Raw genomic sequence first — 19470 nt, 5'->3', positions numbered from 1 at the left:
CGACGCTTAACTGCTCCTCTGCCGGCCTGATAACCCCCAACTGCCCTCCCCTACTGGCCCAATTGCCCCCAACTGCCCTCCACTGCCAGCCCGATAGCCCCCAACTGCCCTCCCCTACAGGCCTGGTTGCCCCAACTGCCCTCTCCTGCAAGCCCAGTCATCCCCAACTGCCCTCTCCAGCAGGCCTGGTCATCCCCAACTGCCCTCTCCTACAGGCCCGGTCATCCCCAACTGGCCTCCTCTGCTGGCCCAGTCACTCCCAACTTCCCTCCCCTGCAGGCCTGGTGGCCCTAACTGCCCTCTCCTGCTGGCCATCTTATGGCCATGTGGGGGTGACCATCTTGTGTGTTGGAGCGATGGTCAATTTGCATAGCACCTCTTTATTAGATAGACTAGGGGAAGGGATACCCAAAGGGAAGGGCTGCAGAGCACCCAGCCAAGGGGACATTGGGTCAATGATGGCAGCACCCAGGAGCCGGAGTTTCATCCTATATGCCATCATTGGTGGGAAACTTGTCATCAGTGGGTTTGGGGGCAGAACTGGTGGGTTTGGGATAGGGATGGAATGCAGGTGTGTGATCATTCAGGTGACTTCAGGACAGTTTCCATTCCTTATGTGGTCTGATTCCTGGTGTTCAGTGAGTGTTTCCTGACCTTTCAGTCTCCAGTGGTGGGAAGCTTACAAAATGGCGTTAAGGATTGCATTGCCCTACTGGCCTAACAGTTTCTTTCTGGTTTAACCTGTCTCTGCATATGACAGACTGTACAGGAGTGGTCTCTACAAAAAATTAGTAATTTCTTCACTAATGATATTTAAAACACTGTTACTGTCACTGAACTTGGAAATAAAAGCCTGTTGTGCTCATGGGGAAAAACAACAAAATCTATATATAATCCTAGCTTGGCTAAAAATGCATGAATGTTTAGACACTAAACTCATAACAGAACTCATATAATTCTTAGAGGAATGCATATGATATCCATTTTTAGGTAACAAGAGTTACTTAAAATTTCAGCAACTCAGCAAGTGGTCATCATACAATATTTGAATATGTGATAACTGGAGTGATGAAATGTAAAATAAAATGCAAAAACAATAAGGAAAGTAGAAATGCATTAAAGAAAGGTTAAATGCATATAAAAGGTTGCCTGGACATAATTTAAAAATCAAGGATATAATTATTTAATTACTACAAGTAGTAAAAACCTTTCATAGGATTCTACTTCAACCATCTAACTTCAGTATATAATTTTTCTGAAATATTAAAATGCCAAATCTTATCCTGAAATCCTAAATTTATGAAGAATTAATAGCATACTAAAATTTGACATGCTTCCTATTTTAGTGTCTGATGGTTGCAGACATCCTGTTTCCTGGTCTCTCCTGCAGAATGCAGTTAGGGAGCTTCAATATTAATTCAGTGTAGTTCTGATTCCATTTATGCAACAAATTGGTTCCTGAAGGACTTAGTAAAAAGTGACTTTTCCCCCCAGACATCTTGTTAGTACACTAAAGTAGTTCCCTACTTAAAGAAATAGCATTTAAGTCCATTTGTAACATGAGTTTCTTAGAGGTAAAATAAGTGTGTGCAACACACTAACTCACATGCTTTGCGCTGAAATTCATTTTTCCATCTTTCACATTTCCAACAGAACTTCCATCTATATGAATGTACAGTCCCACCAGTTTATAATATCTCTGAACATGCCTTGACTTTTTTCATCTTTGCATCCCTTACTGGAGAAAATTTTAATCAGAGGTACAATCAGAATTTTCTTGAAAGTTTAAAAAATATATATAGCTGGACCCCATACCAAACCTACTGAATCCAGTGAGAAGAATAGAGTGAACATTTTGAAAAGTTTCTCAGGTGATTCGATCAGTTTGCATTCCTTCAGTAAGCTAAAGAGAGCTCTTGTCTAGTCGTGCTAACAGAAGTATTTGAGAAACAATTAGTGAAAGGAATTCCATAATCTAAATTCCTCCACATTGTTGAGGACCAATTCAAGGCTTCTGTCTGTTTAGCATCCCTCATTCTTCACTATCTCTACCTTCATTCCTGTCTATGTATATCTCTGCTCTTCCACACTGTCATTACTGTTCAGTAGGAAAATCCTCTGTTTTATCCTGCCATCTGTTTATCCTGGGAATTACTTAAGTGTAGGAACTATCTTGTACTTATTTTTATTAACTTTCACCATCATCCCAAGTTCTCTATATCTCATATTTTATTTCTTTTTAAAATATATTTTTTATTTATTTCCAAGAGGAGGGAAGAGGGGAAGAGAGATAGAAACATCAATGATGAGAGAGAATCATTGATCTACTACCTACTGCATAGCCCCTACTGGGGATGGAGTCTGCAACGCAGGCATGTGCCCTGGTAATCGAACCCGGTATCCTTCAGTCCACAGGCCAATGCTCTATCCACTGAGCCAAACCAGCTAGGGCTCATATTTTATTTCTTTTCTAGCACTTCTTACTACTGAAAATTATTTTATGTGTTGCGCCTTGTTTATTATGTGTATCCCCTTAATAGAATTTAAGATCCTTAAAAACAAGGACCTAATGTCTAGAAGAGTATCTAGTTCTCCAAATACACTTGATGAGTAAATGAACTACCCAGACGATTCATTTTTGTGTGTTTCCATCCTATCAAACCATCCACCACCTTCAGCCCCATCTGCTTAGTCGTTGGTCTTCAAAAGCCAATCATGTTAAGGCTATAAAGATCAAATAATTTTATTTTACTAGTATGGCAAGGTACCCAACAATCAAGTTCATGTAAACCTCTTTATGAAGGAACTATAAATCATATATTCTTTAGCATGGATAAATTCTAAGGTGAAAAAGTCAAAAATTATAGACGTCTAAACAGAGCTAACGCATTTACTTATAATATAGGAAACATTACTTATACATTAGAAAATTTCTTAATTTAGTTTGGGGGTTCATGCATTTACTCATAAAAAGGGTCATGATGTAATTAATACTCAGACACCAGCACTATTCATAAAAACTTATGATTAATTATATGAACAAACACATCATTATACTTTGGTTATGTAGCACACCTTTTGGCATAGTCAAAGTGAGTTTGTTTCCACTATATGTATAAAATATTATCAGGATCCAGACACTAGGCACCAAAATGAGTGGCTGGGTAGTAGCATTTGCCTTTAGGACTGCCCTTTACCTCACGAGGATAAAGAAGAATTGCTTTGCTACTTAATTTATTGAAATTGTTCCTCTTTGTCTGAGCTTAATATGCAGAATGTAAAGAGTCTCACACTTACATGGGGTTGGTTTCCTTCTCATGCATATATTCCAGAATGCCAGGAGTCATCAAGCAGTAATGCCATTGTGATTCGATTATGATGCTCTAAGTTACCCTGTGATGCACATAAAGTGTTCAAAATGGTTAGTCTTAATGTGAAGTAGGTACAAAGTGCATGGCTTGAAAATACTGAAGGAGATTATTTCACTTGCTCTGTGAGTAGTTCCATTTATAAGAGTTTCTTAATTCTTTAATGTGATTAATATCATGGTTAGTAATAATAGTTACCATTTCCTGAGTACTCACCAAATGCTAGGATCTATGCTACTTGTTTATGTATCTTATCTCATTTGATCTACTTAGCAGCAGATAGATATTTTTATTCCTATTTTCAGATGAAGAATCTAAGTCTTTCAAAAATTAAGTAACTTAGTATGTGGTAGAATTTCTATATGAAAATTCAATTGGATTGAATCTAAAGGTCATACTAAGCACTAGCCATTGTGGCCCTATGATGCTTTGTTATGTTCCACACAAATGTAAATTATCAGCCTCTAAATTTCCAATTGTAATGTGAAGAGCCAACTTTCACTTCAAAGTAAAACATTTATGACATACATGTACAACTTGCTTTGACCTCCATAAGAAGAAAGCACAAGAAAGGAGGAAGAACAGAATTAAAAAGAAATGGACATCTAGCAGAGCAGAAAGGTGCAAAAGTGTAGGCTCATGGCCTGAAGTCTAAACAAAATCTCCACCATCTTTTGAAATTGTGGGCAGGTTCTGAATCTCATCTGCCAAAAAGGGTGACAGTGCAGGCCCCTGCTTTACCCTCGGCTGGGTGGTGCCATCTTTCTAGTCTTATTTTCACTTCTCAGTCACACCTTGTCACCAGGTAGTCCTTCCATTTAAATTTTCTGCTGGGAAAACTATTGAGCGTACTCTCCCTCTTTCTACAAAGCTTCCCCTTGATACGCATGGGCAAAATTGAACTGTTTTCCATTGCACTCTGAATCCTTATCATCTGATGTAACAGGATTACTCTTCAATCCGGCCCACAGCACACTGCACTGGACAGCAGGGAGCTGGTCATCATTTCATCTTCCTCTGTACTGCCTTCCCCAACCCTACTCCCCACCCTCCACCCCCCGCATAAAAAACAAGTGGATTTCACAAAATATGCTCTCAATAAATGTTGAATATGAGAGAAGGCATGAGTCATGACAATATTCTGCTAAATGTATTATTTAGCCTACTCAGTATGATATGCCATTAAAAAGTAGCATTTGAAAAGTTTCTCAGAATTAGGACGCATGCTCTGTGACCACATTGCTAGAAAGCCTGCTTTACTGGAAGGATGGGGAAGAGATATGCATCTTCAGGACATGGAAACACTTAGAACAGTGCTTTTTTCTCTCAAGTCAAGGAAAATCCAGTTTTGGGGTTGTGTCTACATCACGGTGAGTCAAATTAAGCAGCTCTGGGTATAGTCTTGGGCACCACCCTTCATCCATATGCCAATATGCTACCAATAGAGATTATTCCTTTGTGCTAAGTGTTCTCTCCAGAAACTCTCTTTTTAAAGATCAGTTTAGTCTACATTCCTTTATCAGAGTAGAAAGATTTTAGAGTCAGCTGAATGTGAATTTAAATTTATCTGGCTTCTGCCATGGCCTGCTGTGTAAAGGCCTCCTGGCTTTGAAAAGCTGGCACTTGTCCTCCTTGTAAAATAGGGAGATAATACTTTACCCAGCAAGGTTGTTGAGACGGTTTAATATTTCAAGTGTATAGTTTGTCGGTAATAAACGGTTAATATCAATTTTGATGAGTGCCCTGGGCCACCAAAAGATATGGGAAGGGTGGTGGTTGAAATTGTGGCCATTTCATAGTGGTGGGTGGGAAAGGGCCCTTGGTTGAGATATAAGGAGGTGCGCGCTCTCTGGTCATTTATTGAATTTCATTTATCCTTGTTAAAGACACTGGGCTATCATTAAGTCACTCGGTCTTTTACATCTTCTGTTCCAATGAATCCCTACCTGTTGTAATATTAAAACCAACCGAAGTATACACGGAGGTTTCTCAGAGAGTTGGAGAAATTGGGACTTTGTCAGATACTAGGTCACAGCCTCCACTCCCGCCCTCAAATCTGAATCTGATGTTCTTTCTGTTTGCGGCTCGGGGTTTCATTTCCATTTCCTCCCAGCGGCTTTCTATGCTCGAGGTAGGCGGGGTGCCTCCATCCGTGTGTGGTTTTGGGGTAGTAACCTCTTCTGGGGCGGCGGCCGCCTCCACCCACGGCGGTGGCCTTGACGTCATGTCACGGGCGATGCCGGAGTCCCGCCCGCCCTATAAAGCCGCAGGTGAGCGCCGCGCCTCCGGTAAATTCGCACACCTCGAGCCAGCACCCGAGTCGGATCCCGGAGAACCCGAGGCGAGCTCCCCGCGCAGCGTGCGGCGCCCCGAGCCCGGCCGGGCCGGCGAGCACAGCCGCTCACTCCGGGTTTCCCCCGGGTCTTCCACCCCCTCCTCCTCCAGCCGCAGCTCCCGATCCGGTTGCCCAGAGACCGCGCCGCCGCCGCGCCGAGGGACCAATGAGAGCCCCGCTGCTGCCGCGGGCGCCCGTGGTGCTGTCGCTGCTGATCCTGGGCTCAGGTGAGGACATCCCGGCTCTGATCCGCCCAGCGCTGCTCCCACTGCCCGCAAAGCGCTCGCCTCTGGAGTTTTGCGGCAACTCCTCTAAAAAAAATGCGTTTTGGGCTCCCAACTCTCCCGCGGGAGGTACTCACAGTAGTTTACTCCCCGGGGTTGCCCCCTGGGAGGAAGAGAAAAGCAAGCAGGTGTCCCCCATTCCAGGCCAGGAAGCGGTGCGGGAGACTCCGTCCTGTACTCTAAGTTCAGCCGGAGGAGACCTGAGAGATCCTGTGATCCGCAGCCTCCGCTTTAGATAGAGAAACCAGGCGAAGTCCAGAGAGGTGACGTGATCTCTGCAGTTCTCAGAGTTCTAAGCCCTGGACCCAGGCGTCTCGTCTAAATTCTGTCTAGCGATTTGTTTTTTGCTTTCTTAGAGGACCTCGTATCGTCCCAGGTTGAAGTTCAAAGCACCAGTGTTTTCTTGAAGTCTAAAGGCTAAAGTTGGGGTACCTTACCTAGTTCCCAGGTGTTGTTTTTTTTCTCAATCAAGAACAACAATAATAAAACTGACACGAAGAATCATTATTGACTACCTTTTATGTTCCTTTTTGCATTTTATGTACATGGGCTTTTGAAAATGTGAGCACGTGTGAAGGAAATCTGATACTTGTATCTAGACCCTGTCTAGGGTTCTAGGTATCATGGGGCAGGTGGCATTCTAGCCACCAATGCATTTGGTATGTGAAGAGATGGGAATATTTAGACAATACCTGTTAAGTAATTATGTGTGTTAGATTAATTTGCCTACTTGGCAGTATTATTTTTTTGATGTGGAAATTAATGTAGACTCTCCGTGGAAAAGAAAACCTCGATGAAAGGAGCTCTGTAATTGGAACAGCTGAGTTTGCTTGTTGGCAAAACGTGGAGTTGCTTTCATGAGTGACGCAATCGCAATAGCACATATGCAATAACTGCTTTGATATCAGAAGATAAACATTTCTCCTGAACGCAGCTGACTGGCGAGGAAGACACTCTGCTTTACCTTTTCTTCCCTTGTTCTTTCTCCCACAGCCCATTATGCTGCTGGATCGGCCGGCAATGACACCTACTCTGGAAAAGGGGAACCCTTTTCTGGGGACTACAGTGCTGATGAATTTGAAGTCACCTCAAGAAGTGAGGTTTCCCTTGTGAGTGAGGAGCCTTCTGATAGTGAACTGTCCTCGGGGAGCGACTATGACTATGCAGAAGAGTATGATATTGAGAGGCAAATATCTGGCTATATCATAGATGATTCAGTCAGAGGTGAGTAGAGGATAAGGCGAAAATGAATTCTATGCAGTGTGTGCTTGTATGAGCAAAGCGAATTCCAAAGAAAAGCCGCTCCCTGAATCTTCCAGTGGCTTTATGGTATGTGTGGTTGTTGCATAGCCTGCTAGGTAAGCCCACAAACTGAAGTGGAAAGAGCTATATGAGGGCACATCCTATATGTCAAGATCTCTAATGTTTATGTCTATTAAGTCTAATCTTCACAACAACTCTATGAATAGGAAATAACGTTTCACAGATGTGGTCATTGAAGCTTGAAAAGGTTCAGGGTTCTGCTCAAGGTTCCATTAGCCAGTAAGCAGATGAGCCAGAATGAGAACTCCAATCTGATTCCAGATACTATGCTCTTTCCCACTGTGCCTTACACACCCTATTCTGAGAGATAGACATAGACACCTGCTAGTTCTGTCTCCTCTGTATCTCAGCTTCTGTTCCCTCTCCCACCATCACTCTTCCCTAAAGAAGTACATTCTAGCACAAGGGAACAGAGGGAAAGGAGCAATTGGACTTCAGCCTTAAGCACTAGGTGTTGAACAGGTAATTATAATATGTAATTATAATAGCATCTTCTGGAAATATTAAGGAACAGATATGCATGGATTTTACATCACTAAAATCACAATTTAACTACAAATCCCATTTGTCTGCTCAATACTAGTGAGTCATAATTTTATTCGCTTTGTCTGTTGGCTTTAGAAAATAACATTTACTTAAAATGAGAGTATCTAAGTAGGAGGTAAAGATTGTTCATTACCCTCATATTACTTCAGAGTTCAAGGACAGACAAGGTCATCAGTAAATCAGATCTGAATATCCTAGTAACATCCACTGTGAGGCAGGACATGAGGCCCCTTCTCTACTAACATTAGCTTCCTGGACTTCTCCCTCTCTGTCTGGATCCCAGAACTGGTGAGGGAGGACAGGTGACACCATAGGGACAGTGACCTGCTTAAGTGACAGGTGGGAAAAGCTTTAGTGAACACTCCACTTTATTCCCTTGCTTCGGAACTTGTTCTTCGATGTATGGTGGGAAGAGGTCCATTTATAATTCTTACTTTTGGAGAAATTATATTAGACCATTAAGATTCTAGAAACTGTTCTCTTAAAGATGTTTCCAGTTGTTAACATTTCAAAAGGTCAAATTGTTAGTAGTGAAAATGGCTAGTGGTTAAAATTGCAGTACATTGTGTGATAAGAGTGAAAATGTTGGTTTAACTCCTTTGAAAGGCTATTAAATCCAAGGGGTTATTCAGAATAGCAACTATTTGCCTCTGTCTAAACTTTGTAATATGTCTGGTAAAATGCAATAATAGCCATTTACAATGTACCTATAAGAGGACTTATTCTAACTTGTGGCACTGTTTTAATATCAGAGGAAAGTTTCAGTATAAAAATTGAATAGCTACCTATTAAACATAGCTCCCAATTTGACTATTCTTAATGTTGTTGTAATAATCTGCTGAAATATTTATAATATTTATTTGTTGTTTCTTTAATCACAAGGTTCTATCTTGATACCCTTCCCTATGTTTCTAATGTTTTCCATTTAGTGGATACTGTAGGACCATTATGACTAATGGGATTATGACATTGACATTATGATCATTGCCTCTTGTCATTGAGCTTTGCTCAATATTTGGTCAGATAAGTCTATTCAGGGATTAATACTACAAAATGCACAGCTCTAACATGAAAACTCCTCCTTTCTATATTTAACATGTAGGGAAAGTATACCCTGCATAACTATGACAATGAAAAAAAACATTTCTGTGGATCTGGGAGTTAAGATGAGTCTCTGAAGCATCAAGAACAAATATATCTAGACTCTTTATTTTTTCAAATTGATTGACCACAGAAATGAACCCCCTGGAAGGTATCGATTAATTATAGTCCATTGTAAGCTGGGAGTTGGAGAAAACGGATGATCTCTAATGTATAAGCTTCAGGTTTTCCCACCCTCAGGCAATGCACACTAATTCCCAATTATGATAGTGAGCACTAGACCCATATGGATAAATAAAAGCCACAAATATGCCCATGTCCCACTTTATGACATTAAATGACATTGACCTTTTCCAAGAGAAAACATTATGGAGTGGGGAAATGACAGGCTGTAAAGTCCCAGCACCACCATTTGCAAGCCGCCTGTCCCAGGGCCATTTATTTATCTTCGCTCAACTTCAGGGTTCGCCTTTATATCATCTGGGTCGCAATACATTTCACTGTTATTTGAGTTTAATTTAATCTAATTAATTTAAATACCAAGAACTTGGTATTTACTAGAAATTTGAAAACTGTTTAAAATATTTTATGGGTTTTCTTGGACAGGGAACCCATATCATCAAAAATGATAATAATGATACATATAAATTCAAAATATGTTTCTAAGTGAATAAATAACAAAGGGGTTCAGATTTATAAGTGCCACACGATGCGTGTATTCTCTTTGCCCTATTATTGTGTATGAATTGTGTTAAATAATGAGACAAATATGCTGGTTATTCCCATGAGCTCTCACTATTAGGATTTCTTTCTATCATGTCTCCAAAATGATATTCAAAATGAAGAGAGACTCTTGTCAATAAATCTTTTTTTTTTTTTTTTTTTTTAGTTGAACAGGTAGTTAAACCCAAGGAAAACAAAACAGAAAGTGAAAATACTACAGACAAACCCAAAAGAAAGAAAAAAGGACCGAAAAATAGAAAAAATCGAAAAAACAAAAAGAAAAATCCATGTGATACAAAATTTCAAAATTTCTGCATTCATGGAGAATGCAACTATATAGAGAATCTGAAAACAGTATCATGCAAGTAAGTTTTCCAAAATTATGTAGAATTCTGTATTTCTAACACCATGTCTGAAACTTCCAGCTGCAGAAAACCATTTTCATATTTCCAATGTACAAACCAAGAGTCTGCAAACCTTTTCTTAAGGAACCAGACAGTAAATATTTTAGACTTCCTGGGTCAAGATTATGTATGTACTTATACAACAAATTAAAAAGTAACTGGGAAGCCCTGAGAGGTGTGGCTCTGTTGGTTGGGCATCCTCCTGTGCACCGAAAGGTCGACAGATTCTGGGTCAGGGTACATGCCCTGGTTGCAGTCTAGATCCCTGGTAGGGGCATGCAGGAGGTGGCTAGTCAATGTTTCTCTTTCACATTGATGTTTCTCTCTCTCTTTCTCTTTCTCTCCCTCTCCATTCCTCACTCGAAAAATCAATTAAAATGTAAAAAAAAATTTTTGGCTTGTGCACTTTAAAAACCCTGACAAATGGCCAGATTTGACCCATGGGCTGTAGTTGACTGACCCCTGGTACAAACCATCATTTTACAACATAGGTTTTACAAAACCTCTTTGTAAAAAATGACCTAAAGATACTTTTCACATAATGTTGTTCTATCCTCCTTCCCCCCAAAAGCTGCTAGTACATGAAATGATAGTGAAATGTTTTAGCTGCATAACAAATCACTGAACTCATCAGCTGGTCATAAAAGGGGCACAAAGAATGAAAAGGTGTGTCTTCCTAGAATAACACCCAAACTAATCTCAACTTGTTCTTTTACGAACAGAACTTTGGCTCGAATGCACTGTATGTCTTAGAATTTGAAATACAAATAAGGCGTGCTTTATTTTTTAAATATTAGAATTAAATGGCTGTAACCTGGAAAGTAAGCCTAAAATATATAAAATGTTTTTAGAGATTATAATTTTGAAATGTGGGTTGTTTACAGATGTCATCAGGATTACTCTGGTGAACGGTGTGGGGAAAAATCCATGAAGACTCACAGCATGGTTGATGGTGACTTATCAAAAATTACGTTAGCAGTCATAACTGCCTTTGTCTCAGCTGTGACCTTCGCTGTTGTTGCTGCTGTTATTATAATCCAGTAAGTATGGCATAACTTAAACATTTCTCATGAAATCATGCCAGGTTAATTTCAATATTTTTATTATAACATACTATCATATTTCAAATAAATTATTCTATTGGTGGCATGTGATCTTTGGTCATATCTTTATACTCCATTGACAAAGATCACAGTATGGTCCAAATTTATGTTACTTTGACCACCACAGAAACTTAATATGTAAAGGCCTTTTCCACAAAATCTAGACATTTTTTGAACTTGAAAATTGATGGTTTTGTTTCATGTTGTATTTCTACTCATGACTACTTTCAAGTTTCAGAGTGTTGGTATCTACTATGAGTATCTTAAGCTTAAGCTAGCCTCCCGGAATCTAAGGCCTGGTTCAAAGTAGGTTGTCAGAGATACTGCTTTGATACTAAAAATCACAGAGAGCTTCAAAACAGGAGCCCAGAAAAGATATGTCTGCTTTTATTAGAATGCAAAATTCCAAATTAGGAATTGTATAGCATGATCCTAATTTACTTAGAGCTTATGCCTATTTTGTTATGGTCAAATGCAATATGGGAACTCAATTATTAAAAACACACAACATTTCCTCCATATGGAGGTATGGTATGGCGTAGGAAGCAGGGACAATTCTATTACTTGTTTCGCTCCTGCAATATCCTCTCTGTGCTCACAGTAACAGATCACATACTTCACTTCATGACCAATGAATGCTAGAACTAGACTGTTCCGGCTTGTAGACACTGGTGGGTATGTCAAAATGGCATTGTCAAACAGAAGTCAGTGAATTAAGGAAGCTGGGGGAGGGTGTGAATGGCTCTATGATGACTCATGTGCTACTAGAGCTTGGGAAAAGCAATAGGCTCATTATTCTAATTTTAGGTCTTGGTAAATTACTTTAACAACTAGATTGTGTACATGATCCACCACTCTTGCCATTCAGGAAACAAGGGGTTATCTCTGGCATTGTTTACTATTATTTTAAATGCGGATCAGATAATGATAAAATGGCACATAAAAAAGGAACACTGTTTTATGGTGCACATAAAGTTTGATCTGTGGTTTAAATTTGTTTTGCACACCCTAGAAATGATGTTGATCTGTTAGTACCTCAAGCTAGATATGCAGATGTGTTTAGGAAAGATACCCTCAGACAAACCATTATTATTTGACATAGGAGAGAAAGAAAAAAAAAGTTGCCAATTAAAGATGTTTTGAAGTAATTATTTAAACCTGTAATTATTCAAGTTGAAATATTTAATAATCCTATGGAAAACATGAAAAAAACTTTATCATGTTGGTTTGGTTTGGTGTAGGGTATAATGTATAATGGTCTATAAAGGATGCACAAAAAGGAATTCCCTATACTCATGAAAACTCCAGTTAATATATGATAAATAAAACTTTGATGACAGTAGAATATTTTGTTCTCTAAAGGCTTCGAAAGCGATATTTCAGGGAATATGAAGGAGAAGCTGAAGAACAAAAGAAACTTCGACAAGAAAATGGAAATGCACACATCATAGCATAAATGAAGATGATATTACAGGTTTGTATTTTAAAAGAGACCATTAGATCACATAATATAATTTTGAAAAAGATATAGCATCTATTAAGAAAAATGAGGAAAGTAAGTGTTCTTAATTATGGATACACTGTGAACATTGGCTACATTTAAAGTGCTATTCTTTAAACATGAGGAGGAGTTCAATATTGAGAAAGGGCTCTGTCCTTAGTATTATAAGGGATATAAACATGAGGGAAACATAGATGCTCTTCTCAATAAACTTAATGTTTAGTAGACAGAAAATTGGGTTAGGAAACAGAATACTAGGTGAAGCAAAATGTGTGTCATGAGAAAGGAACCAATGTTGTTGCAAAGGACCATATTTCATCTTTTCTTATGGCTGAGTAGTATGACCACATCTTCTTTGGATCCTGAGAATATCATAGTAAGCTAGCTAAGTAAGACAGAAAAAGCCAAGAACCATATGATTCCACTCATGTGGGATATAAAACTGAAAGCAGTAAATGAACAAATGAGAAAAATAAAAACTTATAGATGCACACAATGGCATGATGGTTTCCAGTGGGAAGGAAGGTGGAGGGGGAGTGAAAGGTAAAGGAGATCAATTATATGGTGACAGAAGCCTTGACTTTGGGTGGTGGGCACACAATGCAATATACAGATGATGTATCATAGAAATGTACACTTGAAACCTATATAATCTTCTTTACCAATGTCACTCCAATAAATTAATTTTTTTAAAAAAGAAAGGAACCAATAGGATATGAGGAGTTTCCAATGAAGGGGTAGAAGGAATCCAGTAGGATGCATTTACAGAGCATGAGAGAATGGATATATCGGGTGGCATTGGAGTAAGCCTTAAAGGACTGATGAGATTGGGACAAGCAATTATGAAAGAAGAGGAAGATTAATGCTGTAAGATGCACGAGGTCATTTGGAAACTTGTGACAAATAGCCTAGTTCAAAAGCATGTTGGGGGAGAGTAGGTTGAAATGATAGATGGAGCTCACATGACGGAGAGCCGAAGTCGGCGTGCTTGCATTACAAATGTGAGGTGGAGACAGCAGGTTGAATATCCTTTCAAAGGAACAGAGTAGGAAGGGTGAAGGGGGTGCAGATTTGTGAGAGCTTGGTTAGAGTATATGTTGCAGTTTTTATTTTTAATTTTTTTGTAAAAAAGATGAGTTGAGCATGTTGGTAGGAAGAAGGTAAGAAAGTATGGAGAGGGATATTTGATAGGTAACAAAGTGAACACTAATGAAGCAAACTTCTAGAGGAAGAGGGAGGCAAGGAGCTCAAGGACACACTTAAAATCAGTCAGAAGAAGAAACTCTGTTTCCTCAGACATTTAGGAAAGAGGCCCCATCCTTAAGCCATTGATATTTTCCCCTTTGATTAGTTTAAGAATGACTTGAGATGCTTATTAAATATGCTTATTCTTAAGCCAAATTCCATATTGACTAAATCAGCATTTCCATTTTAAATTAACACTCTAGATGCTTGCTTGGGAAAATACCACATTTAACATTGGTATGTTGCAAGCTTATTACATAACTAACTCAGTAAACTCAAGAAATGGGTAATTATCCATGCCAATGCTATACTCAGGTCTTTATTGTATGAAAACGTATTAATGTAAGGGCTTAATGTGCTGATGTTAAGACTGCCAACATGAATGAGGGTGGATTTTTGCTTTTTTAGTGCAACTGAGATTTCTTTTTTAATTTTTTATTATTTTTATTGAATTCATTAAGGGTGGCATTGGTTAATAAAAATATATAGGTTTCAGTTGTACAATTCTATAATATATCGTCTGTATATTGTATTGTGTGTTTACCACCCCAAGTCATGTCTCCTTCCATCACTATTTATCCCCCCTTTATCCTCCTCTCCCTCCCAAGCAGGTCCCAGATGATTTTAGGTAAAGGAATATGCTGTGCTGGCACACAGTGGCTGCCTATTAACTGGTAGCTACTATTATTATGCTCTCGCTACTAATTATCTTAAATTAACTGTATAACATAAATACACTGAGCCACTTAACCTTTGTTTTTAACTATGTCCACTGCATAGATTTGGTTACTGTTGTTGCCTCTTATTAAGCAGAATTTGATGGAACAGGTTTAAGCATATGCAGCCTTCTACCTAAGCAGACATGTAACCAAAGGAGGTGTGAAAGAGGGGTTCAAATCAGTGTGATAGTTTGGCTCTGAAACGCTTGTGGCATTCTTCATAAGACATCCTAGAAATACAAGTTGACAGAAATTCTGTTTCGTTGACATATTCTTAAAGCTGTGTTGGAACTGAGCTTCTTTCTAACACTTTATTTTATTTTTGAACAGGGATCGGAGTCACGGCCAAGTCACAACCAGGAGTGATGAGTTGGTTCCTCTTTTCAGTGGATCATAAGAAAACAGGACATTCTTGTTCTAATGGTTTTAAACTTTCAATTGTCACTTTTTATGCAAGTCTTATATCTGTATATAAAGATGCATGGAGAGAAAAAGTATTTTTTCAGGTTGTAAATAATTTATTTAATATTTAATGGAAGTGTATTTATTTTACAGCTCAATAAACTTTTTTAATCAAACAGATTGAGAGTTTGAATGTTGAGAGTTAGTTTTGAGATTGTAAGACTGGAGTATTTTCTCATAACACTTAGGTGATTGTTTTAAAAGGAGTTCCTTCCCTTTTTCTTTTTTTTACTGGTTTATGTTCATCTTCAAAACGTATTCCTTTTCTTAGAAAGCATTCATCATGGGAAAATTATAAACTTATTTTCTCCCACTTAGTTCTCCCACAAATACTAATGTCTCAAACTGGCTTTCTTATTTCACGTAGAGTTTATTCCAAGTCCTGGTAATTATAAAAGCCTCTAAAATGAACATATGACACTGCATAGACACTGATAATATAAAAGAGAGAAAATCTACTGCTCATCATCATCATCACCATAAATAAGGTGACATGAATAGGATTGAATATTACAAATGTGGCATTTCAAGAGAACTAGAAAGTACTTAGATTTGAAACTCTTTCCCTAACATCATGGCATGGATGTATAAAGCATCTATAACCCACACCACCCTTTCCTCCTCTTGCTACATTTTCTTACATCTTTTAAAACAAATACATGTGTATTTGTGGTGGGTAGTCTTTCAAGAACATTAATGTTATGGGATGACTCACAGTCTGGTTCCTGGCTGCTCAACTAAGTTACCTGCACACAAAACAATCTTTAAAATATGTGGAGAGCATCTTGGGGAAATTAACCAATAATAAGCATAATCCCAGCAATCATCACACAGAATTTCATGAATGAAAGCTGCCTTGAACATCAGTACTTCTTCCATCTGTCTCTAGCATACAACTTATGAAATTCTTGCCCATTGATCATCTAACCGATTGCTACCCAGCCTCACCTGCACACTGTCACGTGAGTTTTAAATGACTACATGCCCAGGCTCCCCTTTCTGACCTTCGGATTTAAAGGAATGGGGTGTGGGATTTTGTTTTGTTTTTGCTTAATTCCTTTACCTTTTTCACCAAACCCCTCTCCTCTGACAGCTGTCAGTCTGTTTTCTGTACCTTTAAGTCTGTTTCCACTTTATGTGTTTGTTTTGTTCATCAGATTTCTCATTTAAGTGAAGTCAATGTTATTTGTCTTTCTATGACTGGCTTATTTCACTTAGCATAATACTCTCCAGGTCCATCCATACTGTTGCAAAAAGTCAAATTTCCTTCTTCGTACAGGCCAAGTTGTATTCCACTGTGTAAATGTACCACAGCTTTTTTATCCACTTATCTACTGATGGGCACTTGGGCTGTTTCCAAATCTTGGGTATTATAAGTAATGCTGCAATGAACATAGTGGTGCATATATTCTTTCGAATCAGTGTTTTGGTTTTCTTCGGTTATATTCCCAGAAGTGAAGTTGCTGGGTCATAAGGCAGTTCCATTTTTAATTTTTAAAGGAAACTCCATACTGTTTTCCACAGTGCTGCACCAATCTGCACTCCTACCAACAGTGCACAAGTGTTTCCTTTTCTCCAGCACTTGTTTGTTGATTTATTGATGATAGCCATTCTGACAAGTGTGAGGTGATATCTCATTGCAGTTTTAGCATCTTTTCATATATCTATTGTCCATCTGTATGTTTTCTTCAGAGAAAAATCTATTCATTTTTAAATTGGATTATTTGGTTTTCCTTTGGTGTTGTATAAGTTCTTTATAAATTTTTGATATTAACCCCTAGATGTATGATGGGTGAATATGTTCTCCCATTCAGTGGGTTGTCTTTTCATTTTGTTGATGGTTATTTTGTTGTGCAACAACTTTTTCATTTGATGTAGTCCCATTTGTTTATCTTTCCTTGACTGAGGAGACATATCAGGAAAAAAATATTGCTACAAGAAATGTCTGAGATTTTACTACCAATGTTTTTTTTCTAGGATTTTTATGGTTTTGAGTCTTACATTTAAGTCTTTAATCCATTTTAAGTTTGTTATTGCATATGGTGTAAGAAGGTGGCCTAATTTTATATTTTTGCACATATCTATCCAATTTTCAACACCATTTATTGAATAAACTATCTTTACCCCATTGTATGTTCTTCCTATTTTGTTAAATATTGATTTACCATTGATCTGTATGTCTTTTTATGCCAATGCCAATACCATGCTGTTTTGATTACTATGGCCTTGGAGTATATAGTTTGATATCAGGTAGCGTGATCCCTCCAACTTTGTTCTTTTTCAAGATTGCTGTCGCTATGTGAGGTTTTTTGTGGTTCCATCTGAATTTTTCAAGTATTTGTTCTAGTTCTGTGAAATACATCATTGTTATCTTGATAGGAATTGCATTGAATCTATAGATTGCTTGGGTAGTATGGACATTTTAATGATGTCCATTAACATGATATATGCTTCCTTTTATTTGTATCTTCTTCAATTTCTTCCTTCAGTATCTTATAATTTTCTAAGTACAGGTCTTTTACATCCTTGGTTAAATTTATTCCAAGGTATATTTTTATGCAATTTTAAATGGGATTTTCTTAGTTTCCCTTTCTGATAGTGTATTTTTGCTGTATAAAAATGCAACCTATTTCTGGATATATAGTTTGTATCCTGCTACATTACTGAATTTGTCAGTTCTAGTAGTTTTTTGGGGAATCCTTAGGGTTCTCTATATATAGCATTGTGTCATCTGCAAATAATGAGTTTTATTTCTTCCTTTCCAATTTGATTGCCTTTTATTCCTTCTTATTGTCTGATTGCTATGGCTAGGACTTCCAGTACTATGTTTAATAAGAGTGGTGAAAGCAGACATCCTATCTTGACTATGAAATACAGACAACAGTATAATAATTACCAGAGGGAAAGGGGGCTGGGTGGGGGGAGGTAGACAAGGGGAAAGAGGGGATAAATGGCAATGGAAGGAGACTTGACTTGACGTGGTGAACACACAATCCACATACAGATGATGTGTTATAGAATTGTACACCTAAAACCTATATAATTTTATTAATCAACTAGAGGCCTGGTGCACAAAAATTTGTGCACTCGGGGAGGAGGGGGGGGTCCCTCAGCCTGGCCTGTGCCCTCTCACAGTCTGGGACCCCTCGGGAGATAATGACCTGCTGGCTTAGGCCTGCTCCCGGGTGGCAGAGGGCAGGCCCAATCCCTAGGTGCAGCCCCTGGTCGGGCTCAGAGCAGGGCCGATTGGAGAGTTGGGGCGCCGCCCCGTCATGCACAGAGCAGGGCAGATTGGGAGGTTGTGATGCCACCCTCAGTCACGCTCAGGGTAAGGCCAATTGGGGTGTTGGGGCACCGCCCCCTGTCACACTCAAGGCAGGGTCGATGGGGAGGTTGCGGCGCCACCTCCTGTCACGCACAGAGCAGGGCCAATCAGGGGGTTGGGGCGCTGCCCCCACCACACACAGAGCAGGGCCCATCAGGGGGTTGGGGCACCGCCACTCTCACACTCAGGGCAGGGCCGATGGGGAGGTTATGGCTCTACCCCATCACACACAAAGCAGGGCCCGTGGGGGGGGGGAGTTGGGGAGCTCCCCCCTATCAGGCACAGAGCAGGGCTGCTCAGGGGGTTGGGGCCCCGCCCCCTGTCACACACAGAGCTGCAGGGCAATCAGGGGGTTTGGACGCTGCCCCCTGTCATGCTGATCCCAGTGCCAGGAGGCATATTACCCTTTTACTATATAGGGTAGAGGCCTGGTGCATGGGTGGGGCCGGCTGGTTTGCTCTGAAGGGTGTCCTGGATCAGGGTGAGGGTCCCTACTGGGGTGCCTGGCCAGTCTGGGAGAGGGGCTGAGGGCTGTTTTCAGGCTGGGAGTGACTGAAGTTCCAAACCGCTCCTTTTTTCTTTTTTTTTATTTTATTCTGGGCCAGCTTTACCTTGAGGCTTGGCTCTAGCTCTTAGGCCTCCGGCTGAAAGTAGGTTTCTGGCCTTTGCTTACAATGTTGCTAATCTGCTGGCTGAAGTCCGGGCGGTATTTGTTACAATGTTTCTTAAACTGCCCACTCAGAGGCCTGCAGCCGCAGGCGGGGAACGTTGGGTTCCTCCGTCACTGAGGCAACCAAGCCTCATGTTAGTTTCAAGCTGCCTGGCTGCCAGCCGCCATCTTGGCTGACAGTTAATTTGCATATCTCGCTGATTAGCCAATGAAAAGGGTAGCGGTCTTACGCCAATTACCATGTTTCTCTTTTATTAGTGTAGATATTATCCCAATAAATTCAACAAAAATAATAAATTTAAAAAATGAAAAGTCAAAAAAGATGCTGTGAAGTGGATCACAGGTCATTTATAGATAAATC

The 19470-nt window shown here is 39.5% G+C and overlaps 1 protein-coding gene across 1 annotated transcript; it reads left to right on the top strand.

The window, feature by feature from the left end:
* Positions 1–5632: 5632 nt before the first annotated feature.
* Positions 5633–17565, top strand: AREG (amphiregulin). The gene is made up of 6 exons (XM_059668526.1): positions 5633–5930; positions 6981–7211; positions 9847–10045; positions 10969–11124; positions 12550–12661; positions 14983–17565. Exons 1-5 carry the CDS (start codon positions 5870–5872, stop codon positions 12641–12643), a joined length of 741 nt encoding a protein of 246 aa, XP_059524509.1. The 5' UTR covers positions 5633–5869; the 3' UTR covers positions 12644–12661; positions 14983–17565.
* The last annotated feature ends 1905 nt before the right edge of the window (positions 17566–19470 follow it).

The sequence above is a fragment of the Myotis daubentonii genome, chromosome 1 (assembly GCF_963259705.1).
Source record: "Myotis daubentonii chromosome 1, mMyoDau2.1, whole genome shotgun sequence".
NCBI lineage: Eukaryota > Metazoa > Chordata > Mammalia > Chiroptera > Vespertilionidae > Myotis > Myotis daubentonii.
This window is presented reverse-complemented; position numbering and strand designations above follow the sequence as displayed.

What these genes read in the sequence shown, in the direction of transcription:
- AREG (XM_059668526.1), top strand. Translation starts at nt 5,870, where the DNA reads ATGAGAGCCCCGCTGCTGCCGCGGGCGCCCGTGGTGCTGTCGCTGCTG. An exon ending in GCTGCTGATCCTGGGCTCAG is followed by an intron (nt 5,931 to 6,980) that starts GTGAGGACATCC and finishes TTTCTCCCACAG; the next exon opens with CCCATTATGCTGCTGGATCG. An exon ending in CTGAAAACAGTATCATGCAA is followed by an intron (nt 10,046 to 10,968) that starts GTAAGTTTTCCA and finishes GGTTGTTTACAG; the next exon opens with ATGTCATCAGGATTACTCTG.